At 37.6% G+C, this 24,532-nt stretch overlaps 4 protein-coding genes and 2 pseudogenes across 4 annotated transcripts; 1 reads left to right on the forward strand and 5 right to left on the reverse strand.

The window, feature by feature from the left end:
* Positions 1-1,215: 1,215 nt before the first annotated feature.
* On the reverse strand, positions 1,216-1,955 carry LOC126792029 (reticulon-like protein B14). Its single transcript, XM_050518536.1, has 4 exons — positions 1,897-1,955; positions 1,668-1,794; positions 1,492-1,561; positions 1,216-1,373 (listed from the first exon to the last, which is right to left on the reverse strand). The coding sequence occupies exons 1-4, from the start codon at positions 1,953-1,955 to the stop codon at positions 1,216-1,218; spliced, it is 414 nt and encodes a 137-aa protein (XP_050374493.1).
* Positions 1,956-3,015: 1,060 nt separating this feature from the next.
* Positions 3,016-4,795, reverse strand: LOC126791525 (uncharacterized). Its single transcript, XM_050517983.1, has 3 exons — positions 4,484-4,795; positions 4,198-4,403; positions 3,016-3,591 (listed from the first exon to the last, which is right to left on the reverse strand). The coding sequence occupies exons 1-3, from the start codon at positions 4,574-4,576 to the stop codon at positions 3,279-3,281; spliced, it is 612 nt and encodes a 203-aa protein (XP_050373940.1). The 5' UTR covers positions 4,577-4,795; the 3' UTR covers positions 3,016-3,278.
* Positions 4,796-5,665: 870 nt separating this feature from the next.
* Positions 5,666-7,808, forward strand: LOC126789959 (putative glutamine amidotransferase GAT1_2.1). The gene is made up of 4 exons (XM_050516054.1): positions 5,666-5,913; positions 6,027-6,760; positions 6,862-7,065; positions 7,151-7,808. Exons 1-4 carry the CDS (start codon positions 5,823-5,825, stop codon positions 7,388-7,390), a joined length of 1,269 nt encoding a protein of 422 aa, XP_050372011.1. The 5' UTR covers positions 5,666-5,822; the 3' UTR covers positions 7,391-7,808.
* A 411-nt stretch (positions 7,809-8,219) lies between these two features.
* Positions 8,220-11,653, reverse strand: LOC126789958 (uncharacterized). Its single transcript, XM_050516053.1, has 6 exons — positions 10,997-11,653; positions 10,704-10,915; positions 9,704-9,989; positions 9,494-9,579; positions 9,323-9,414; positions 8,220-8,695 (listed from the first exon to the last, which is right to left on the reverse strand). The coding sequence occupies exons 1-6, from the start codon at positions 11,315-11,317 to the stop codon at positions 8,463-8,465; spliced, it is 1,230 nt and encodes a 409-aa protein (XP_050372010.1). The 5' UTR covers positions 11,318-11,653; the 3' UTR covers positions 8,220-8,462.
* Positions 11,654-14,393: 2,740 nt separating this feature from the next.
* Positions 14,394-14,899, reverse strand: LOC126792405 (low temperature-induced protein lt101.2-like; annotated as a pseudogene).
* A 10-nt stretch (positions 14,900-14,909) lies between these two features.
* On the reverse strand, positions 14,910-18,321 carry LOC126791132 (F-box/kelch-repeat protein At1g57790-like; annotated as a pseudogene).
* Positions 18,322-24,532: the final 6,211 nt, after the last annotated feature.

Genomic DNA, 24,532 nt, shown 5'->3' on the forward strand with positions numbered 1-24,532 from the left:
TCAAGGAAGCTCGAGTACTGCCAGCCCGCATTTTAGCCGCAGAGATACTTGAAATCTATATATAGCAAGAACCAAGAGGCAACCATGTTTTCCAGATTTAATGTCAGCTTCTGGATCAGAAACAAGGATTTTGAACCACTCAGGGGATTATAAAAAAAAACATTGAAACTAGGTTTCTTGTCGTGTCAAGCATGTTTCCAATTTGCAAAGCGACCAATATGATGACTGATGAGGTCGCCGATGTTATCTGCAGTGGTTTCGATCATCTTAAAGTTCGGAGCTGCTGATGAATCCGGCCGACTTATACAACAGGACATATTTCACAAGAATGCGGCAGGGTTCCACAATCTTGAAGGACGTCAATCGTTGATGTCTAGTACTTTGCAGCGTACTAACATTTGTCTTCGTCAAGAAATAAAGAAAGAACAAGATATTCACACTTGTCGTTCTTCTTCTCTGAGTATTGGATACAATCAGAGAATATTGTTCTATTGTATTCCTTTATTTACAAGTTTACAACCTTATGGTATGTAGATGTCATGCCTATGTTCTCTACAATGTTGTGCTTTGAAGTTTGAATACACTTGGCTTTGACATTACTAAATTTACCATAATATACGACTCCTCAATTTCGATGGTAGAGTTCTTAATAACACTATTTCAACTTACTTCACATAATGGTGATGGTAGTGATTAAAGCTATTGAGTTAGCTTGCGTTCGTGACTAGAAGCATATATGGCTACCTTCTATTGTTCTTGATTTCCTTTGATCTCCTCACTTGGTTCCTTGCAGTATTGTTCGCTCAGGTTTCCACAGTAACATTTTTGATAATTTGTTTTTGTTCATTCGAGAGGTATCATTTTCATTTTTTTTTTTGATTGGAGGTATCATTTTCATTTAATGAGAACTTTAATGTTTATATCATTTTTATTGAAAAAAGTTACAAGGAAAAATATTAACAATAGACCACTTGAAAATAAAACAAGTGTTACTGTAAAAGTAAATAATGGGTCAGGTCGTTGGGCCACTCATGAATTCTTAAGGTGGCCGGGCATGATAACCTTTAGTTTACACATGCCCAACAAACCAAAGGAAAGTGAGTTCAAATAGTTGTGGGCTCACCTCAAGCACCTAAATAAAGAGTGAACATTAATTTTTGATATTGAACATAAGATCATCAACATGCTGTCTCAAATGAATTCATGATTATCTATCTAATTCAATTTCCTGTGCCTTGGTATCTTGTCAAGAACTTTGACATGAAACAATTGGCTTAAATTCTTCACGCCTTTGATGCATCTGGCTGCGATTGTATCAACCTGAGTTTCGTATCTTGCATACAAAGCTGGCAATGTTCCGAGCGCGAGAATAACTACATAACAGTCATGAATTAAAACATAAGGTAAGCTTCAACCAAAACCACTAAGGATTAAATTCATAGCTAATATATGTTACTATGGAAATGTGTTGGCCTGTGATATCTTACTTACCTGTATATATTAGGTTCAGCGAGCTGATATAAGTTCCTGTAGTTGACATCGTGTATAGACCAGCCAATGCCTGCAAATATACACAATAAGCATTAATTCAGAATTAAGGCTGATCTTTAGAGACTAACTGAAAGTTAAATTATGAGGAAAAGAAGGAATAAAGAAAATTTACGTACCACAAAGAAGAGTTTTAAGTCTTTTCCAGATGTGATTGCACATAACTTCAACAGGAACCAGTTAAATGTTCCAATGAAGTATATCCAAGCAGACTGTGACAGTTGAATGTTGATCTCCTGTGGCATCCTATAAATACAAAACCAAGCTCAAGTCAGATTGAAGCCAAAAACTAAACAATATCTACGCATCTATGCATGTCAAATATGAACACATTATGCAGTTAACTACCTATTGAATATTCGTGCTGCGATTTTGCACCAGAGGATTCCAAGAGTCATGATCAGCATGAGGGTGTCACAAAGAAGAGATACAAAATGGTATTCTAGTACTTGGAGGAAAAACCATAATGTGGTGAACCCTAATAAGATTACACCAGCTGATTTCCTGTCCTTCCATAACATTATGTCAGCCACTGCAAAACCAGAAGCAAACTTAGTCAAATCTCAAAAGTGGATTACGAAGAAATACAGAATTACAGATACAGTAATAACGACGCTAATGTACGATGAGTTTTACCTTTCCCTCCTCCAAGAATGGCATGAAGAGGCCTATACGTTGACATGATTCTACTGCAAAAGGTTGCTAGGAAATCAGACGATACGGGAGTTTACGGAAGCTTTGGCCGTTTACACCAGCAAAGAACACAATGTGATGTTTAGAACGAACCACAATTTCTAGCCCACAATAACCTAAATCACTCTAATTGTCAGATAAGAGAAGTTCTGATTCTTTGCTCATAAATAGGCATAGGTTGTCCGATTGTGAGAAGTCTAGTTTTCATTACTACAAGGAAAAGGAATGTAGCAAAGAATTTAAGCAAGTATATATGGGCCGGTGATATTACATCTTACAACAAGTGCTGCCATATTTTGGTAACTAGCTGCGCACACCTAAGCTTGTTGGGAAAAGAGATCCTGGCAAGGAAAATTTGGAATAGCTATCATGCCTAATAATAGGGAAAATATTCTGATGTGGGCAGCAGGAATGTTCCAAAACCTAATTGACTTGCAACATAAGCTTCCTTGGATGACATTTGAGATGTCATGTTTGGCAATCTAGGTCTCAAAGTTTTGATGGTCCGTATCGAACTCGCTTTTATGATTTCAAGTTCTTAATTAATTGTTTGAGCCGTGCTCTGGTGTTTAGCACTGAATTAAAGTCATGCTCTTTGCGCAATCTGAGTAAAAATCAGACATTCAGACAAGTAGAGGTGGGATGCATTCTACAATATGTTAATGAAAATAGATAGATGTACACCCTGCTTCCACAATTGAAAAAGGAGGCCTGCTAGTGCTATAATACACTAAGACATGCCATGAAATAAGGAAAAGAAAGAACCATCCTGAATATGAGCAAATTGGGGAGTACAACTTGAATTTTCAAACACAAGTACATAGTAGTGCATATTACAAGGTTTAATTGATGGAATATGTTAATTTTACTTCCATGGTTCACCAAAATATTTCACTCACATTTCTAACGGAGCAGATGACAATCATGACATAGCATATACAAGTCTAGTAGAAGCCACAAAAACTTTCAATACTGATCTGCTCAACCTCATTCCACAGCACGGCCGCCATTCAAAACAAAGCTGTATCATAGCAGCATTACACCTTCTCGAATCCAGTGGTTTGCTTTTGCTGCTGCTGCTCATGCTGCCCATAATTAGATTCACCCATGCCAACACCTTCATTGTGGTGCTTCTCCCACCCACCAGTATCAGCTTTGGAATGTGACCAGTAGTACAGGTTTGACCCTATCAGCGACAACAGTGTAAGAGCAGCTGCTGCAGCAAACACGCCCTTACGGAGAGTGGCACAGGACAGGTCATCTAGGTTGAATTTCCCCCTATACTTGGTGTGGTAGGCATTCCTTGCTGACCCAGCCAATAAGCATGCCTCGGCTCCCAAAAAGGTCGTCCTGTTTTCATAGTTCAAGCTTCCATTTATTAAAATGCAGCAAATGGAATTCTCATGTACAGAAAAAAGGTCGAGAAGAAAGAACAACATGTACTGAACACCGATCTAGCTTATATACTTGTCTTAATTCTGAGCCTAAAGTGGATTGCCACATTCAAACATGAGTGCACGACAAATTCTGTCAAATTGGCTATATTGAATCACAAAGTAATAGTTCAAATCATATGCCCGTGAATTAACACGAGCCTGATAGAAGAAAACTTGTAGGTTCCAAATGTCAAACTAGTGGAAACTAAAGAGTGTTCGATCTTAAAAAAAGCTGAAAAGCATAAGAGTAAAGGTAGCCAAAGTAACCCAAATCGCTCACTAATCATGACCATTAGTCTCTTTTTCTACACTTTACCATATTCTAAACAAACGCAAGTATACAATACACAGCAACAACTTTACCAAATCACTAATTAAATAAACCGATCCAAAACCAGCAATGCCAAATGACTGAAATGAGTGACCGAATCACTAAACCAAAGTAAAAATCATAGTAACTGCGGATCAAATCAACAAACCTAAAGAGATTAGTAATGAAAGTAGGATGATATATAATTACCAGGAGAAGACGAAGAAGAAGACGGTCCAAGTAGTAGAGGAGCCAGAGACCAAGCCTTTGCCGCAGCAGAGACACCTGGTAACGGCGTTAAGCACAGTGTGGCTGAGCAGAAGAAGGCCAACCGCGGCCAAACCGTAGACGGTGGAAGCGTCGGTGCCGTAAACGCAGTAGGTCTGCTCGTCGTACTCGTCGGGGACAATCTTAGCCTGAGAAACAGTTACAAAACTCAGAGATTTGAACAAGTATCAACAATAGTAAGAGACAAGAGATGACGAAGGGTACGTACAGTGGAACGGCGTCGTTCGGCGCCGACGGCGAAAATGAAGGCGATGAGGTGGAGGGAGGTGATGACAGTCACTATGGGAACGGAGAGGGCCATAGTGGAGGTGAGAGTTGAGAGTTGAGAGTATCTGCGTCTGAAGAATCTGGAACGGAGATTGGTTTGGGGTTTGGTTCTAGTTAGTTTCTACACAAGTGATGAGAGACACTGAAGAGTGAAAGTGAGTTTGGTTTTGCTTTTTGGAGGGTTGTGTTTATGTGTCCCAGTGTGAACAGAGGGTTGCAGGTAAGCAAGTTAGATTTGTTGCCTTCTATTTTTATTTTTGTGATGATATGAGTTATTTTAGTTTTTAGTGCTCTGAGGTGGAGCTTGGTTCGGTTGTCGGAGCACCGGTTTCCCGGACCGATGTGTTTTTTCGGCCTGGACTGAATCAGCCCAACATAGTATCTCAAGTTCCCAATGTTGGGGTCTAGTGGAGCTAGTGCCTCTACTTTTCACCAAATTAATTACTTGTAACCAAAACACATAAGGAGGAATTAGTTCGGACTACTAAGGGTCTGCTATAATCATTAGAGATATTATCATGTTAAGGTGCTTGCGTCAACAATTGATCGTATCTTTTTTTTACTCTTATATTTCGATAAGCTAATTTTGTTGCTAATGTTGCCACAACATTAGACGCATCGATAATGTTGTTGTGGAGTATGATGTTACGGTATCTTGACTGTTAATTTTGATTTTTTTTAAAAGCAGGTTGCATATTTAGTCAGTGGGCCGCATGTTTCTACCTAAAATATTTTCTCAGGCCTAACCACACGTTGATCAAGGACAAAGTAGTAATATCGTTCATAAGCCCTACGAATATGTTTCCAGTTTAGGCTAGGAATGAAATGACTAAGCTTTAATTCCGTTTCTATTTATTTATTTTTTTCCTTTCTAATTGTAGATTCCTAAAATCCCAAGTCAAACCTGCAACCTTGCAAGTCCTATGAAAATAGGATTCTCATTGACTCTGACATGCATCAATTAGAACAATCATCATCTTGATCCTACTATAACGCTAACAAACACTTTGGCCAATTCCTAATCCCCTTCATCAATCTGAAACAGCAATACACCAGACCAACTCCTCTGCTCTTCTCTCTTGTCCACAACCTGAATATCTGTTTCCCCCCAACGAGACCAAATCCAAACAAAACAACAAAATTGTTTCAGTGCTACAATCTCCCACAATTTTGCCAGAATTGACGTCGTAGATAAAAGAAATCCTTTTTCATTAATTCTTTACTCCTTCTGGTTCTCTATAGCCGTATTAGGTCATATATAATCCTGCAACTCCAACTCCATGGCTAATTCAGATCTCTCAATGGTGCTGCCTAGGGTTCTCATCGTCTCCCGCCGCACCGTCCGCAAGAACAAGTTTGTAGATTTCGTCGGTTGGTTTCTGATCTCTTAATATCTTGGGGCTTTGGCTACAACATTATTGTGTTCATCATCACTAATGGTCGTTGTTATTGATCTTTTTGACTCTCATTCGATATTTTGACAGGAGAATATCATCTAGATCTAATTGTGAGCTATGGAGCAGTACCTATAATTGTTCCACGAGTCAGTGGAGTCCATACCCTACTCGAAAGCTTCGAGCCAATCCATGGGGTCCTCCTATGCGAAGGGGAAGACATAGATCCATCACATTACGACGCAGAGCTCTCGGGGTTCTCCACCGAGGAGCTCCAAGAAATTGGGAAGCTACATTCGAGTGACACTGCCATTGACAAAGAGAAAGACTCCATCGAACTGAGGCTGGCGAAACTATGCCTAGAGAGGAACATACCCTACTTGGGAATATGCCGAGGTTCACAAGTACTCAATGTGGCCTGTGGCGGTACATTGTACCAAGATGTTGAGAAGGAACTTGAGAAAGAGTGCAAAGATCAGAATAAGAGAGTGACTCATATGAACTATGATGATTATGATGGACATAGACATGTGGTGAAGGTGGTGGAGAAGACTCCTCTTCATCAATGGTTTAGAGATTCTTTGGATGAAGAGAAAATGGAGATGAGGGTTAATAGTTATCACCATCAAGGTGTTAAGAGATTGGCGCAGAGGTTTGTTCCGATGGCTTATGCCCCTGATGGTTTGATAGAAGGGTTTTATGATCCTGATGTTTATAATCCTGATGAAGGCAAGTTCATCATGGGACTTCAATTTCATCCGGAGAGAATGCGGCAACTTGATTCAGACGATTTTGAGTATCCAGGATGTGCATATGCATATAAGGTAATGCTTATATATCAGGCATTGATAATGCTGGGATCACCAAGTTTTGTTCATGAAATGAATGCACAATATTGTGCCTAACTAGTATGGTATCAATGCAGGAATTTGTTAAAGCAGTAGGAGCTTTCCAAAAGAAGCTCAGTCAGTCCGAGTGCGTGCCAAAGGCTCCAAAGCTTAGCCATGAGCTAGAGATGAAGAGAAAGAGCCTCCTAAGGAGTTTCTCAGTTGCCAAAAACATGTATACTAAGCGTGGAAGCATGTCAATCAAAGAATCTGAACTGGAAGTTGGAGCTGAGTTTCTTGAGGTCAGTAAGATAAATGAATCATCGTAAGATATTTAACACCATGTTATTAGTTTCAATACTTACAGTTGGTATTGCATCGTTACAGTCAAATACAGCATTGAGTTTACAACAAGAGAAAAGGCTAAAGCAAATGGGTGCAACGGTGAGAAATGCTTCAGCGTACATGGAGCGAATGAAGATGGGTGAGGAGAGGGAAAGAGTTGCAAGGGCGATCATTGGGAAGATGTCCATAGAGCAGATATCAGAGCTGATGTCATTCTACCGCATCATGACTCAGATATGCTCCGACTCTTTAGAGAAGATGATAACCGACCCAGCAAGCTGATCCATTGCTTAGGTTCCATTTGCATACCACATGATATCCCAAAGCCTTTACTTTGCTGGAGTTCTAAGCTTCCTTCCAAGCCAGTGCTTCATCTTCTGCTTCATTTTATTACTTAACAATGTAAAAAGTTCCATTACTTCAATCCCCGAGAGCAATGCTAGAGCGATTTGATGATAGTCGGCAGAAAATTAGTTTCAAAGAGGCAAAAAAATTCAGTAGTAGTTCGAGAGGGCTGGTTCATTTCCAGGCAGTGTTTATCATGTTCTGCTTTGTTTTAGTACTGTTGAAAGCAACACTAATCAACAATTCAGTATCCAGCTTGGAGCCCTTGGAGCGCCAAAAATTTAGATGACAGTTATCAGGAATCTAAACTCCATTCAGCCATACATAAATTTGAGGCTTTTGGGATATATTTCCTACTTGATAGCTGTGTTAAAGAATCTTTGACGAGCTACAGGTTCATCATTCTAGAACTATTGCTCAAGTACAGATAGAACTTAAAATGATCAGGAACAGAATTGACAAAAACAACTTATGGGAAATTGGAAGAAGGATGACAATTTGAACAAAACAGACTAATAATGTCAACTGTTACTAAAATTCACAACACAATGGGGGTCATGACTCGTACAAATTTGGGGAATCTGAAGCCAACACTTATAATGCATCTATCAAAATCCCCACACTAAACTTATCAGGACATTAAAAAAAGAGCCTGGTTTTTTTTTCTTCATAATATACCCTTGCTAATACAAATGGAAAACAAGCAAGATGAACTTGCTTAGGCTAACAACTTTGATTTAACTAGCCCATCTATAGCTTATCTAACTCTATATTTCACATAGCCAGCATAACATGTCAAAGGTTCACTTTCTATAAGTTTCATTCATTTTTTTTTTTTGCCTTTCGTCTTTTCAGTAGATAACAGAAACCCAAAACAGAAAATCACCAAAAACCAACTTGCCACCTTGAGTTTCACTGGATACAGCAAACAAGCAACTTTCTACCTGTTAAAAAAGCAACCAGGCTTCAACTTCTAGAGTGGCAGCAGCATCACATTTGTGTCTTGATATCACCGACGGCTGAAGAACAGAAAATCTGGATGATTGACCTGAAGCAGCCTTAGAAAGTCATCAGTGGCTTGCAAGAGGGAGTTTGCTAATTGTCGTTCCAAACCCCCACTAGGAGTCCACAAGGACCCTCTGAACTTGTATGAAGCAAGACCAAATACAGGCAAGGACATCTTAGGGATGCTATCCATGTCACTCGGATATGTCACTACAGGAGCTCGAGGGTCTTGTACACCTGAAGTATAACATAATGCATACATAAGAAAACTGTGACAGAAAGGAGAAAGTTTAACCAGTATAGTTCACACCAAATGATGCTATCTTCCATGTACTTCTCTACCATTATGCATCTGTTTTGACACGAAAACACTTGTGCACACTGAGATACGCCACTGATGTCGAAACTTTACAAATTTGATTTTCTTACACGTCTTATTCATAATTATACTACCTCATGATAACCGAATAGCACCTAAATGTAAAAGAATTCACGAAGTAGTTCAAGGTATATTTTATTCATATCACACTGCGGTAGTATTTGCAAGGTTGTAACTCAGAACAATACACTAAACAATAGATCCCAAGATTAAAATCTAGAGGAGCCTGTCTAAATATCAGCCGACATAGATATACTATAATTTGGAACAAAAAAACCTAATAACATATTCCAAGAGTAAATCATAAAGGAGCCTATCTAAATATCTGCCTACATATATATATATATATATATATATATATATATACCATAAGAATATATTGTAGTATTTAGATGTAAACATATGAAATGTCATGAAAGAATCTTCCATCATTGAAAGAGCACCATTGTCATAGATGTAAAAACTAAAACTAAATTACAAATTACCTCCCATGGGGGTAAACAGGGAATGGTATGACAGAAAGCATGCATCAAGATCCTTTAAAGTTGGTCCTGTTGGAATCCTGTAAATTGGATACCTGAAACATACCACTCAAACTCAATCAGTCAACTGATTGTGTACCAGAGCACTAAACCAAAGGCAGAATTTGATAGTACCATGCAACAGAAATCCAACTGGAAGCAAGTAGATCACAACTTCTTATTGTCTTCAGCCCAGGAAAACGAAATGCAAGATCTAGTATCTGTAAGATTGAGAAGTTCAGATCAACGGCCAAAACCAGGAAGTAATATTATTAAAAAGCAAAATAAAATACCACCCACTTGTTTTAAACACAATGGTAATCAGGATATGAGTTCGGTTATAACCTTATCAGCTAAAGGCTCACGGCAATAAGGAAGATCACGTTCAAAATACTCAAATAATAAGCAACCTTGTGAATTAACAGGTTCACCCTCATCACTAGAGCAATCCTCTTGGAGTGGATAATGCTGATCTCTCAGAGCTATTCTTTCTAACCTTTGAGGAATTTCACTAGACAACACTTGATGCTTCCGTTGCTCTCTCAAATATTTTATCGTATCCGACTCAAAATCACAGCTACCATCACTACTAGAATCCCTAAAATCACTGTCACTATCTTCATCTGGTCGCCTATCAAACAGAAGGACCATCAGATCGCAGTAGAAGAATAAACAAAATTGATCTTAATATGATGTCAAGCAATCAATCAACGTATCAACGTATGCACATTGAACACACTATAATATTTTTTTTTTAACCCCTCAATTGATACTAACAGGAATATAAAATTTGATGGAAAAAGTATGAAGAAACATGACTAATCCAACCATCTACTTCCATGTGCCAAACGTCTTGGCTAGAACAAGAAAGGAAAGAACAAAACAGAGGATTTAATTGTTTTGACTTGAGATGAAATAATGCACTTCTTTCCCAAAGAAACTAGCACTCCAGATAATCAGTTCAACTGATAATGTTGTCGACGGAATGCATGGTGTGACACTAATGTCAGATGTTATTTTCGGACAGCAACAAAAAGACGTGTTCTATCCAACATTTCCCCTTTATGAGTGTTTACTAGAGAGGTCACACCTCCCCCAAAGTAAGGTGAGACAGCCAATAAGCATCATCTTTAATCCAAATAATAGTCACAAAAAATGCCCATTGAACACAACAATCATGCAACATGTTCATTCGGCTGACATAACATTATATTGAGCATTTAAAGATAGAAACCAAACTTATCCGAACAGATTGTAACATCAACTAGAACTTCAACAATGCAATTCATTTCCTCCAATTGCCCCAGGCATGACTAAGTGAGAAATAGAGAGCGAAACGCAATACCTCGACTTAGCTGACAACTTGACAGAGTTTCCGTATATTTGAATACCGGATAAATAAGGGACATAATATTGAACCACAGAGTCACTGTCATTCAAAATCAGAGGCACTCCGGCACCGTAAGCACTCCACTCCTTAAAAGACTCCCACAGATCACCAAGAACAAAGTACGGCTGAAACTCTACGTCACATGCACTCAATCCTCTCATCGTCGTCTGCACCAATCAACAACCAGTACACCATTCTAATCACCAATCAATCGCAACAATGAAATTACTCGCAGATTGATTGAATACCTTGGAGAGGTGCTGAGCCGGAACTGAGGGCGTGATGGACCGCACGAACCGCTCCAGATTACTCAACGGCTTTACACCCGGCTCGCCAGCGGGCACGGCAGCCGGTTTGGGATGATGCTCACCCGAACCGGCCCGGTTCTCCGGCTCCCGGCTCGGGTTGCTCCCCTTGAGCGAAGGCGATTGACTGGGCGTCACGTCGCTCTGAGCTCGGCGGAGTTGCTCGGCGGCCTTCTGGTTCTGGTGTGCCCTACGCGCTCTGGCCGGATTGTAAAACCGATCCTCTCCGCGAGCTCGCGTCGCCTGTAATCCCGTTCCCAACATATTTCAGATTACAACTGTTATAACAGAAACCAGGTAGCCTCTTAAACCTCAGGAAAGTGAACGTAATCGAAAACCGCAAATGCAAATACTCGATCGGCCGGAGTGTATATAGATTTGTGCTTTTCCGATGAGACAATCAGATCGCGGAAACGGATTGGAGAAAAAGGAGATGGCAAAACTAAAATGGAGACGGGGACTGAAAATGGATCTGGTGGGGAGTATAATAGGTATGGTAAAGGCAGGTTTCCAGGGGCAGATTGGTAAAATCAGTTCAAACGGAGGAAGAGAGAAAGAAAGGAAAAATGGAGGTAAGCAGGGCTCTGAGAATAAATGAATGGGCAGCCACCGCGTAGGGGTAGGAGAAGAACAACAATTTGAATAACTTAATAAAAACATATATATATATTTTGATCGCCATTTAATTTGGGCGCCCACGTTCTTTTGGAATTACAATTTTGTCTTGACTTAAACTCGATTGTGAGGGTGGGAATTGGAGTTTGACGAGGGCAGATAAGGAAAATAGGCTGCTGCGTGTGTCAGCGTGGCGAGGGTTATCTAACTATCTAATAAAATAAAAGATGTTAAAAGGCTTTAATTATCGAAGCTGGGATTGGTGGATTTGAGGCCACTCGGATTAGTCACTAGGGAGTTGGATTTGATGTACGACACGTGTGGGTGGTGGGGAAAATGTTTCACACGTGGATGGTGAGATTCTGTGGAAGTGAAGGGGAGGTGTTCTTTCCTTCTTTATCCCCATTCGATTTTCTCGAGAGTCGCTTATTGATTTGAGCCACGAGCTTCGTTTAGGGGCGTGAGACGACGCGCCGTGTCAGAACACACCCCGTTTTGATCAAATCCGTTCGAACGGTCGCCTGCCTGGGATAGGAAATGGATTGATTTATTTCCTTTTTCAGAAATCTTTACTTATTTTCTTTGATGATGATGTTTTCTATTTCAGATTAGATTTTGTGTCGACAAACTCTATATTTGGTTGGTATATTTCTCTGTCATACACTCATAGAGAAGCGACACAATTGTTGTTTAAATGAGTTATAAATGAATTGATGTTTTTTTCAAACGTAATTTTTTTATATTGGTTAATCTGATTGATAAAGACGTGCACGAATGATTAAAATACTCGATCTCATTGCAACAATAATGAAGATTAGATAGACATAAAACGAGAATTTCAAGTGTCTCAATATTTAGTAAACGGAAAACAAAGTCTAATTTATCCTCTACTTTACTAGAACATCTAAAGTCTGCCAAATCAATTTTAGGTCAAAGATTGTTAATACGATATATAAGGACCACTACTACAAATAATACTACACTTTTACTTGTTGAACCATGTAAATGTGAATTGCGTAAAAATAGGATACTCCAAATCCAACAATTAAAACCAATCCTCCCCATCCTGATTTTTAAATGCTCTATTTCTCTTAAGAACTAAGCAGAATTGCTTGATTAATTTTTTTAAAACATCACACTGGAAATAATGATGATTAATGAAACATCTGATGGCTACGGAGTGCCTAATCAACTTAACCAAACCCTTTGCAGTCTGTGTAAGACTGGTCAAACATCAAATTTCATAAACCAAAAGGAAAACTGTGTCACACTTCATTGACCTTATTGGCGTGTCATATTACACCACAATGCCATTTCTGCTCCTATCTCCACTTCCAAGTTCCATAAAAATGTTAACCAAGTTTACATTAAACTAATGTTCGAAGACCGACTAAGCCCTAAAAAAGGAAACCAGAAGAGTAAGTGTCGGTCACACGATGATTATAAGTTTACATGCATGTTCATCTGCCCCCTGAATTTTTTTTTTCCATTTTTCCCTTATTTTCTGGAAATGTTATCAAAGCAACCCTCGTGACCAAATTTCAGATACCACGTCACATTTGGTGGTTCTTACCAAAACACTTGAGCTGCATCAAATGGCAGGGGATACCAAACACATGTCCGTTTATACAGTGGTGGATTCATGTATAGGCCAGCTTAGGCAAATGCCTAGGTTGAGATTTTGTTATTCACCTTTGATTGAACAAGTTGGGATATAAAATCGCATAATAAGGGTAAAATTTGGGACACCAAACAACTTGTTGGCGTTCTTCTTATGTTGTTTCTTTAGACGATATGGTTTTGGACTCTAATAGTTAAGGAGACATAGCACAACTACACAATGCTGCATAGTTCTAATAGAACTTTGCCTCAATTTATGAAACAATCTCCCCAAAGAGGAATTAAACTTGTCATTATATTAATTAGCTTGATTCATTTACGCTTGCAACCTAGCTCTATATAATTAATTATGTAATTACTTTTTTTGTTTGGTTCAATTATGTATTAAAGGAAGAATTTGTAACATTATTTTGCCTTAGCTGGGTAAAAATCATGGATCCGCCGCTGCGTTTATATTTTTGAGGATGAGATGAAACCTCTCAACCCAACAACACCCCCCTCGAGTCCACCACTACTTCGCTGATGCCCTTCACATTGTGTTGTTTGCTTTGATGAGGGGACATGGAACTAGGGTTCGGTCAATTCTGCTTAACTCCGCCGGTAAATAATTATAATTTAACGACTTTCATTACATTTAACATCATACCATATCGCGAAATAATCATAAATATACAATACAAAACACAATTAGATGAATCGTTTAAGACATTAAATGATTTTAATCATTTAAGGCCATTGGTAACACGATTGGTCACATAACTTAATATCATACTTTCTTTATCTTGACAATCAAATCACCACCTTAAACTATTCGTATAAAATTGGTCACAAGACAATTCCTCAAGAGAAGCAAGCAACTTAGTACAACTATACATATTAGTCTCTGCAGATGCCGATCCAAACAAGCAGCTCACAAGTTATTCCATTGTCTGCAAACTACCCATGATAGAATTTTGACAGAAAAACACAACAAAACACATGAACCTCTACAAGGAAGATGAGTTAAGATCCCAGATTACAGATCACAACAGTGAGAATCACCAAATTGGGCAAAATGACAATGTGGTTGCCATTATTTCCTCAAAACCCAAAATCTCATCTCAAGCTATCCCACTAGAACATATCCTGGTATATATCCCGAAATTGTCAGCAACAAACATATCAAGAACTCCACTGCACAGCCATAAACCAAGGAAGACCCCAACTGGTGGAAGAAATATGGCTGAGATCAGTAAGAGAAAAGTTTTTGAACCTCTGAATCTCTGATGACCATACTTGGGTTGGGCCAATTCCAGTGGCCATTTGTTATGACATAGTCCTATGATTGTTTATATTATTGTATATATTATCCTGCACGGTATGCTTGACTATTTCCCTGAATCCACAAGGCCAACTGTCACAATTATGTTTATTCTAATCCCACTAAACCACTAATCTCCAAAAGAGGTTTCTAATCAAAGTTTTGCCATTAAAAAAAATTTGCTAAACGTGTCAACAACAAACTCATACAAATAAAGAATCAGTCAAATCCATGGAATTTTGATCATCTACTGCTTGTACTGAATAAACCACAGGTCCACATATGACGAATGTTGAAGATACTGCTTCCATTGTATGATATGCAACAACCAGAATATGGTAAAACATAAACTAAAACATTTCTGGCTTTCTAGGCTCATGGACTTGAAAAAAGAAAGCCATTTTCTTCATTTAAGTTGCTTACACTAACAAAAATATTAGATTAGAGATACAGGTCTGGTGTTTCCTAATTAACTTTCAAAATGTGCCTCTACACTAGGGCTGTACAATGTCATTTGTACCTGGGAATGATCTCCAAAACTTGTTATGTCAGCTGCATCAAGATACTCTCAGATGAGATGATACGCCAACTGCAGCAAGATACCCTCAGATGAGATGAATTTAGTGCTAGGTAAGTACAAGATTCTTACAGCACCATCACTGCGGTGCAGTAAACCAAACAGGCCCCCATTTGTCACGATTGCCACAGAAGCGAATAGACAATGTTTCATGATTCTTATTCCTGAGGCTGAAAAAGGACCAATCCTTCCTGCCACTGTTGTCCAGACCACGGTGAGTTGAAATGCCATCAAGATGATCAGAATCCCACTCATTCCACCATGGAACAGCGTGATCATTGGAGAAATAAATACAATCATTCACATTCAGACCAAGTCCACTGGAAGATACTGATCTCGAACAACACTTGCCCAAAAAAAGGATTATATCTCCCAAACTATCTACCCTCTCCCAGGACATATGGCTAAAATCCAGTTTATACACTTGAAAATAATCTGTTACAAGCACAGCATGTGGTTTGGTGCTATAGAACCTGCATACAAGTAGAAGCTCTCCACATGATTCAACAAGATATTTCAGCACACCATTATTTCCATGCTCATCTGGCATTGTTACTTCATGATAATGTCTTTCAATATCAAAAGCAAAAGGGGCAGAAGCAGCAGTAGCGTCAGAATATCAACACCCTTGATTTCACAAATGTTAAAACCATTGCCAATGAGATAGAAACTTCCATTGGAGAAGACAGCATCCACATATGGTTCACCATCTAGCTCACCATCTAGCTTATGCTCAAACCATGATTGAGATCCTGGAACCCAAAATGCAAGCTTCTGGGAGTGACTATGAACCAGCATGCAGATAAAGTTTTCAAGAATGGGAAGCCCTGATAGAACCATCTTGTGACACAAGTTCCATGCTCCAGGAAGATGAACTTGTTTCTTAGTGAATGGATTAAACAAGCTGATATCAAGCCTGAAATAGCCAAGGTCTTTTACTAAAATCAGCCACTCTTGGTATGATCCCCAGCAGTATCTACCATAGGCCTCCGGAAGCAACATCTCCCACTCTTGCTCCTGTAGTATGCTGATACAAGTCCTAACCCTTTTGTCTTTTTCACCGGACATCAAGAGCCAAGGGAGCCCATTCCCCTGCCAACCAGAAAGTTCTTGTGCAACAACACTTCTCCAAGATTTGCAAACATCACTTATAGACATGCAATCCATCAAATTCAGTCGCTCAAAGATTATCTCAAGTATGTTGCCAGGCAGACCTGCCCAATCAACATCTACATGCTTCTTCTGCTTCTTCTTCCTCCTTCTTTGCCCCATAGTGCAGTTCTATGATTCTACTTCTGTGGAAAAGAAAATATAAACCAAAATTAAATCATAAACTTGAACTATGTTGGTTAAGTCCACAAGTTATGTTTTCAGCTGATGTAAAAGAGAATGGACATAAGACTGGATTAATGCAGAGTTGTACAATGCCCTTAAAAGGCAGCTTGGATTTAAAACTTTTTTAATGAGCTTCAGTTGGATGGTGGTTGTAAGTAGACATAATCTGGGGAAATCATCTATGATTATAAAACCAAATAAAATTTGAAAAGGGTCATATAAGTCTTTGGATGATTCTTTGCGTTGAGCTATGTGGTTCCGTGATTTTTGTATAACATCGGTGGTTCTTGCAGGTTTTATTTTGCTCTGATGATATTTGGGTGCAGGTTGTTGATGATTAAAAAAAAATCAGTTTAGAAATGTTTTTAAAGACAAGTGTTCTAATAATAGATCAAACCGGTAAGACACCGGTAAGACAGGAGCTTATATATGTTTCTCTGGTCTCCAAGCCTAAAGATGGATATGAAAAACAAGACGATTTATGCCATTTACAGGGTCAGTACAAGAGTTAGAGCACATGAATAGGCTATTTATGCCATTTACATAACAAAAAAACACCCTTGGCTGAATAGTAATGCTGCATAGTAGATTCTGCATCTAAAAAAGGCCCTTGAAACAAAGGTCTCAAAGTGTTCACCCAAATCACAACAACAGTGAACAGAAACAAATGAGAAAACCCAGAAAGAACGAAAGGCTCCGTGAATTATAAATTAATTAGCAGCTAACAACAAACTACAAAATTGGAAAGCATCATAGATCCGGAAATTTACCAGAGGCATGAAATGCTATCACTCTACCAAAGTACAATTGATTTCCTTCACCAGCTCCATGCGCTTAGCTACCTGCAAAAGCAAGAGCATGTCTTAGGTATAGTGCCAAGCAACTTAAAGGAAAGGTATACCACTCCCATTGAAATGAGTATGGACGGTATCAAGGGGGTAACATGATCATCCTCAAACTACATCTAAGAAAATCAAATTATGAAAACACAAATATGCCTCTTTCTTTTCTTGATACCATCAGTCATAAAAAGCAAGAACATATATCAGATAAAAAAATAACAGGTAGTCAAATATAAACATAGCTCAGCAACCAAATTGAAGCAGGGAAAGTAGACCTTGATTTGAGCAAAACCCCTAACGCAGTCAAACAAAATGTCTTGGGTAAGACAAATGATTTGAAAAATAAAACCTGAGTTTCCTTAATACCTTTCTCTGTTGCAATGCTGCTTCTTTTCACAAAATAAAGACAAGTACAATCAATAAAGAAAAAGGACTAAGAATTTAAAAGAACAATGGAACATGCATGAAGGTTGTTTGAACTTAAGCATACAATGACACACCTGCTGCTCTTATTTGCACACAGAATAGTCATCCATTAATAAGCCACAATGGGATTAGATTAGTTAGCAACAGAAAAGAAGAAGAAGGGCAAAAATCAATTTCAAGATGAAAACTTTTCGTATTAACCTATTATACCACAAATTCAACATGATGCTTAAAGCAGATAGATTTTCTGGACAAAGTGAGACACCAAAAGGCGAGGAAATGCTAATGTAACTTGAACTTGAAATTTGCGGCGAAAGGAGTGAGCAGGACCCAAATCAATACCCAATCAGCCGGAGCGAAAAAGATGAGCTAATCATGTTTCGGTTATAAAGAAAGTTTCTCTAGTGCTAGAAGAGAGAGCTTACTTCTTGATTTCGCCGTCAATTCAACGGAAGATTGATCAGAGATGAACGGAGAGAGAGGGCTGCGCCGCTGCGGCTCATCTCGGACCTTTATATACTTGGAGACAGAAGTGAGGGATTCTGCGTTCTTACGTATTGAGCTGTAAATACAAAATAGTATATAGTACCACTACAAAAAGCATGGGCAAAGCTGCAAATGACACGTATGTTTTGTGACTTTTAGCGGCGTGGTCATTTAAAAGTGTGAATGTTTTTTTAGCATGTTCACACCAATAAAGGCCACAAAATAAATGTGTTTGTAGTGTAATGATAATGATAAATACCAAGGTAACTGTTAAAAATCCAATATTTGTTACACAAACTCTATTGCAACCTGAAGGTACCATAGAGAATCAACTGACATCAATTTGGTGGCTCAAAGAAGAATATTGATTTAGTTCATGGCTACATCATTTGTATGCTTTCAGGTTGTTGGTGTCGGAGAAATTGTCATATTGGGAGACATAGTTTGGAGATGTTGCAGTTACCCTTATCTTCCCCCTTTGTGTTGCATCTCCTACACCGTAAGATCTTAGTCTTGATGGTGAAGAATTAAGGAAGCTTAGAATATATGATAGCATACTATGATGTACAATTGTACATTCAAGTCATTGCGAGACCTCAAGTTCTATACTCTATGCTATAGAACTTGTGGAGCAGGTTACCATATATGCTTCGTTCCATTGTCTCCCCAATGCAGCTGCCCCAGCAAAGGAGAAGAAATTCAGTCTCCTCAAACTTCTCTACAATCAGTTGAACCCTATTCCAAATTCAACCCCAATTCTTATTCGTTAGTCGAATAATCATCCAAGGAAGAGGAATGAACGTCAACCCACTAGAAAATGTATGAAGCTTGTATATTGCTTGAATTGAATTGATGATACAAATCTAGAACTAGTTATTTATAGGAAATGAATTCAACAATGCATTGCTGTTAGCATTATCTCTAATGATGAATCTAGTTGTTCTAGTAACATGGCTTGCTGCTTTACACAGCTCACACACGTTAACAAACCCTACACCCCATGCCACAAGTAAGGATGCGAGACACATATATCATCTTCGTTAGAGACTGAGAGAGACTTCTCAGAGTAATGAATTGAAAGCAATGTACAACCAACCACTCTTTCTACTAGGGCCAATATCATGAGAAATTAGTACAACAAAATACTTGTTACTCCTCTAATTTTTAATGACTCGACAATGTAGTCCTCCATGTTTTCAGTTTCAACTTATCACTCCTTATACTTTCAAATTATAAATAATTTGGTCATTCCGTTAAGTCTCCGTCCAATTGTACCGTTAAGTTGCTAACTTTGCAAACATCACATAAGAGGAAAAAAAACATTTAACGGTGTAGTTTGACAAAGACTTAAAGAAATGACAAAATTATTTAAAATTTGAATGTATAAGGAGTGATCAGTTGAAATTGAAACATTAAGAACTAAACTGTAGAGTTGCTAAAAATTGAAGAAGTGACAAGTATTTTGTTCAAAATAGTACTAATGTCATATCAAACCCAAAAGACTAAAAAAACCCCAGGACTAAATTTTAGCCCTGTAAAATTAAAATATTCATCAATGTGATATTATCCGTCTCCAACCCGTTAGGATTAAAATTTAGCCTTAAATTATATTTTAAGATTTTAAATATATTATTATATGTTAACCTGTCATAATTTTGTATTAAATTCTTATTTTAGTAATTAAGATTATTTTTAAGAAGTTAGTTAGAATATTTTAATTATATATTTAATTAACAAAATTATTTTTTTCATTTTCAAATTTTAGAATATATCTCATTGAACCATATTTGATGTGATAATATAATATAAAAAGTATTGAAGCAATCACATTGCTAGTTGTTCTACCTCATATAGACTCTTTTCTTTAATCAAATAAGTTGAGACCATTCTTAATTTTAATTATTTAAAGTATAATTAATTATATTAATTATTAATATTAAAATTTATTTTACTAATAAATTAAAATTAAAATTAATTGTAGTAATTATTGAAATTAAAATGAAATTGAATTAAGAATCAAAATTAAAATTAATTGTACTAATGAACAAAGATTGAAACTAATTGTATTAATCATCCAAATTAAAATTAATTGTATTGATAAAAATTTAAAATTAATTGTAGTTGATAAAATGTGACCGGGGGACATATTGAATAAACAAATGAGAATAAAAACTCACTCAAAAGGTTAAAAGTATTGTTAAGGGCAATTTTAGCCCTTAACAATGTCTTTAGCTCTCACTTAATGTTTTTTAGCCCTTAACTTGAATACGTTGGAGATGGCTTAAGGAACCGAAACAAAGTGGGCAAGTAGATATCTGGGAATTTGAACTAGAAATTTTAGACCGAAAACCTTTGACTATTGCTGAGACTGAAAACCTTTGAAAGTTGAAACATAACTAAACAACATTCTTGTAAGAGAAATTTTTTAAAACAGTATCTCAACTTTTCCTCACTACTAAGATCAATATCTCATCTTTCTAAAATATCAAAACCATATCTCAACTTTCATCCTCCACCCAAGTTTAGTATATCGACTCACAACCTCGTTAGTCCTGTTAACTTCTTGAGGGCAATTATGTGACTTTCTGTCTCATTACTTTTTCCCACCAATACACACTGTTGTAGATCAAGTTGAGTTGCCCACAATATTGGATTTTGGCGCCAATTAATCAATATGAGCACACAAGGTTAACCTATTGCTGATTTTGTTTTTCATTTTTTGTTGTACAAGTTGTTGGGAATTTTTAATCATGACATAACTAATAACAACAATTTAGTCCTCAAAAGTTAGATAATTGATTTCATGTTTTGCAATGCATAACAATAGACATTAAATTTGGCATCAAAATAAGTTCGGAATAGGATTCGAAAACATGAAACCAAATAAAAACTAGGGTTCATAACAGCCATATCTCATCAAAAACAACAAACATGGTAATTAACAAATTGCCTAATTCCACAATGTCATCATTTCAGAGGTAATGGTTTCCTTTGTGAAATGATTTTGTATTTATTGCGCATGGATGATGAAGCATGTTGAGTACGCTGGATGATATAAGAAACACAAATAAGCATAAAACCACAACAAACACATCAAGAAAAATATGAGATTCAAATCAATAACACTAATTACTTGTGTTCGATAGACAACATTGTTTGATTGTGGTGACTTAATAGGCACAAAGTGTAACGACCCCAAAATTTCAAACTTAAAAACTCAAAATTTCAAAGTCGTTAAACACCAAACAATTTCAACGAATCGAAATCATTTAAAATGCCACAGCGGATCATCTCTGAGTTCAAAATACAACTCAGTTAAACCAATTATTACAACCCAAATTATAATTCAATACTATAACAAATGGAATTGCGTAATCCTCATAACAAACTCACAAGATAGTCACACAAAATCCTCACACAAGCTGGAGATAAATAACTTTAAGTCCTCTGAGCGGTCTGTCAATTCCCGCTAATCCATACCTGCGGAGTTATCCACTACACCATCGAATTGGTGCACCGGGATTGTAAACACAAACCCGGTAAGCTTTACAGCTCGTATGAGTAAAATGAAAATATAACTCGCATATTAATATATATATACGAAAATCCACAAATCAAACAAATATAAATGCACTCATGAGTTAATGGACGGCCCATCTGGTTGTCCCAAAGAAATATGAAAAGAAGCGCTCATGAGAAATTAAGTAACCCTTCTGGTTACCCAAATGCATTTATAATACGGGTACCAAGAACGATGGTACACATCTGTTACACCTCTCGTAATACACCGCTGATATTGGATAGCCACCCGCTACCCAACATCCAAAACAATCTGAGTACCCATAAGCAGATAACCACCCGTTACCTCACATGCAGTACTACGGCAGACAGACTAGAGCTCTAACTGTATCGTAACTTTCGCCCGGCCAAAGGCTAGGTTCCGACTTGCCAAACACGTACAATAATCTCACATCATATTGTACCAAATCAAGTCCGAAGACAAATCAACATTTTAACAATCTCAATGTTAAAATCACGTACAATAATCTCACATAATATTGTATCAAAAATCAAGTCCGAAGACAAATCAACATTTTAACAATCTCCATGTTAAAATCACGTACAATAATCTCACATCATATTGTACCAAAAATCAAGTCCAAAGACAAATCAACATTTTAACAATCTCCATGTTAAAATCACGTACAATAATCTCACATCATATTGTACCAGAAATCAAGTCCGAAGACAAATCAACATTTTAACAATCTCCATGTTAAAATCACGTACAATAATCTCACATCATATTGTACAAATTAAAATCACATGCTCGATATATAAATCTCGTCATCAAAATGACATAAATCACGATAAAATCATAACAGTATATTATATAGCAAACTATATATATATGTACATATTTACCATTTATACAATATATATAATCCATTATATCATATACATGTCATATTTCATAAACACGTCCGAAGACAAAACTCATTCGAAAACAAAACTCGTCCGAAGACAAAACGTTTTAACAAACACCATGTTAAAACCACGTACAATAATCACACCTCATATTGTACAAATTAAATTACATGCTCAATATTTAATTCTCGTCATCGAAATGACAAATCCCAATGAATTTATAACAGTATATAATATAGCAAACTATATATATATATACTTATTACCATTTATACAATATATATATATATAATCAACTATATCGTATACATGTCGTAATTCAATATTAAAAACTCTTGTAAAATCTTGAATCTCCGCAAGGGTAGATTCGTAAATATGTGAGATTTTACTCACCTTCTTTCCTGCGTGCAACACGACCCTGAAAGTAATTTCCTCACTCGTTTCGTCAGTCACCTAATAGCACGATAAATGCTTAGAAAATGATACTTAAAATATCAGGTGACGAGTTCAGCACAGTTAAATATTGTTCATAAAACATTGTTCACGGAACACTGTTCATGTTTACTAATCATTGTTTTTACTAAACCACTGTTCACATGTAATGTTTTTGTCAAAACACTGTTCACAGTTACTGTTTATCATGACAATGTTCACATTTACTGTTACAAATCACTATTCACAGTTACTGTTACAGATTACTATTCACAGGTATTATTCGCGCGGAGTACTATTCACAGTACTATTCATGCTGTGTTACTGTTCACCGACCGCCACCAATCATCACCAAATTTCACCACCACAACCTAAACAACATTTCCAACAACTTTCTAGTTGACACCAAGGTCTAAATCCGAGCCTAAACAGTCCAAACAACGAAGAACATAAATTCGGCACTATTCACAAACCCTAGAAATTGAAATTTTGATTCGGGTACTTACACTTCGATTTGGCTCGATTCCTTTTGTGGGAATGTTGATGGGACTGAGACAAGTAATACCCCCCAAGAATCTCGAGCCATGGTGGCCGGAGGAGGCGGCGCCGCCACAGCAGTAACTTCCGGCGGTTTCTACACCGTGTGTGGTTGTCGCCGAAGTGCAAGGCGTAGCCCAAAAGATGGAGCTCGTCGAGCCCGTTAGTTTGATAGGTGGCACGACACGAGGCGACGTCAGATGGTGGAGAAATCGGCCGGAGAAGGTTTTGGGTCGGGTGAACAGTACCCGAGCTCGGGTGAACCTGATTTTTAATATCCTCTCCTTCCTTTTATACTATTTCTAAAATCGGAAACGAACTTCCGACGTTAATAACTTTTGCGTCCGACGTCCGATTCGAACGCATGACATGTCCACGAATTCGTATCGATGAGCTCTACGACTTTCGTAAAGGAAGTTTTTGGAACCGAGCGACGGAATAAAAGTCGATCTATACGTTGCGGTAATGTTACGTTTTCTAATTTAACGATCCGAGAATGTTTCCGTTTTCGTTTCGAAATGTCGCAAACCTCCAATTGTCGTCTTGAATTAATTTCACAAGTTTAACACTTTAAAAATACTCGACATTTAGTTTATAAAAATTCGGGTTATTACACAAAGCTAGGGGATAGAACCTCCATTTGAGCATGAGGCTTCTCATTAGTGGCTGGAACATTAAGTTGGGGTTGCACATTAGTGGTTGGAACCTCAACATGAGGCATGACATTAGGGGCATAAACTTCTTCTTCAACTTAGGAGTGCTCATTAGCATTGGGACCCTATACACATTATGCAACTGAACCACTAGTAACTTAAGTATAATAGAGTAAATAAATTGCACAAATGTACCTAGTTTTTCAAATTGGGGCATGTACTCCTATT

This window comes from Argentina anserina, chromosome 4 (genome assembly GCF_933775445.1).
Source record: "Argentina anserina chromosome 4, drPotAnse1.1, whole genome shotgun sequence".
NCBI lineage: Eukaryota > Viridiplantae > Streptophyta > Magnoliopsida > Rosales > Rosaceae > Argentina > Argentina anserina.

Bases quoted from the DNA above. Each gene is read 5' to 3' on its own strand.
- LOC126792029 (XM_050518536.1), bottom strand. From the start codon at position 1,955: ATGCTGATCATGACTCTTGGAATCCTCTGGTGCAAAATCGCAGCACGA. The intron at 1,795-1,896 runs GTAGTTAACTGC...TTGTATTTATAG, and splicing joins GCAGCACGAATATTCAATAG to GATGCCACAGGAGATCAACA. The intron at 1,562-1,667 runs GTACGTAAATTT...GTATATTTGCAG, and splicing joins ACTTAAAACTCTTCTTTGTG to GCATTGGCTGGTCTATACAC.
- LOC126789959 (XM_050516054.1), top strand. From the start codon at position 5,823: ATGGCTAATTCAGATCTCTCAATGGTGCTGCCTAGGGTTCTCATCGTC. The intron at 5,914-6,026 runs GTTGGTTTCTGA...ATATTTTGACAG, and splicing joins CAAGTTTGTAGATTTCGTCG to GAGAATATCATCTAGATCTA. The intron at 7,066-7,150 runs GTCAGTAAGATA...GCATCGTTACAG, and splicing joins TTGGAGCTGAGTTTCTTGAG to TCAAATACAGCATTGAGTTT.
- LOC126791525 (XM_050517983.1), bottom strand. From the start codon at position 4,576: ATGGCCCTCTCCGTTCCCATAGTGACTGTCATCACCTCCCTCCACCTC. The intron at 4,404-4,483 runs GTACGTACCCTT...ACTGTTTCTCAG, and splicing joins CCGAACGACGCCGTTCCACT to GCTAAGATTGTCCCCGACGA. The intron at 3,592-4,197 runs GTAATTATATAT...CTATGAAAACAG, and splicing joins TTCTTCTTCGTCTTCTCCTG to GACGACCTTTTTGGGAGCCG.
- LOC126789958 (XM_050516053.1), bottom strand. From the start codon at position 11,317: ATGTTGGGAACGGGATTACAGGCGACGCGAGCTCGCGGAGAGGATCGG. The intron at 9,580-9,703 runs GTTATAACCGAA...TCAATCTTACAG, and splicing joins GTGAGCCTTTAGCTGATAAG to ATACTAGATCTTGCATTTCG. The intron at 9,415-9,493 runs GTACTATCAAAT...GGTATGTTTCAG, and splicing joins AGTTGGATTTCTGTTGCATG to GTATCCAATTTACAGGATTC.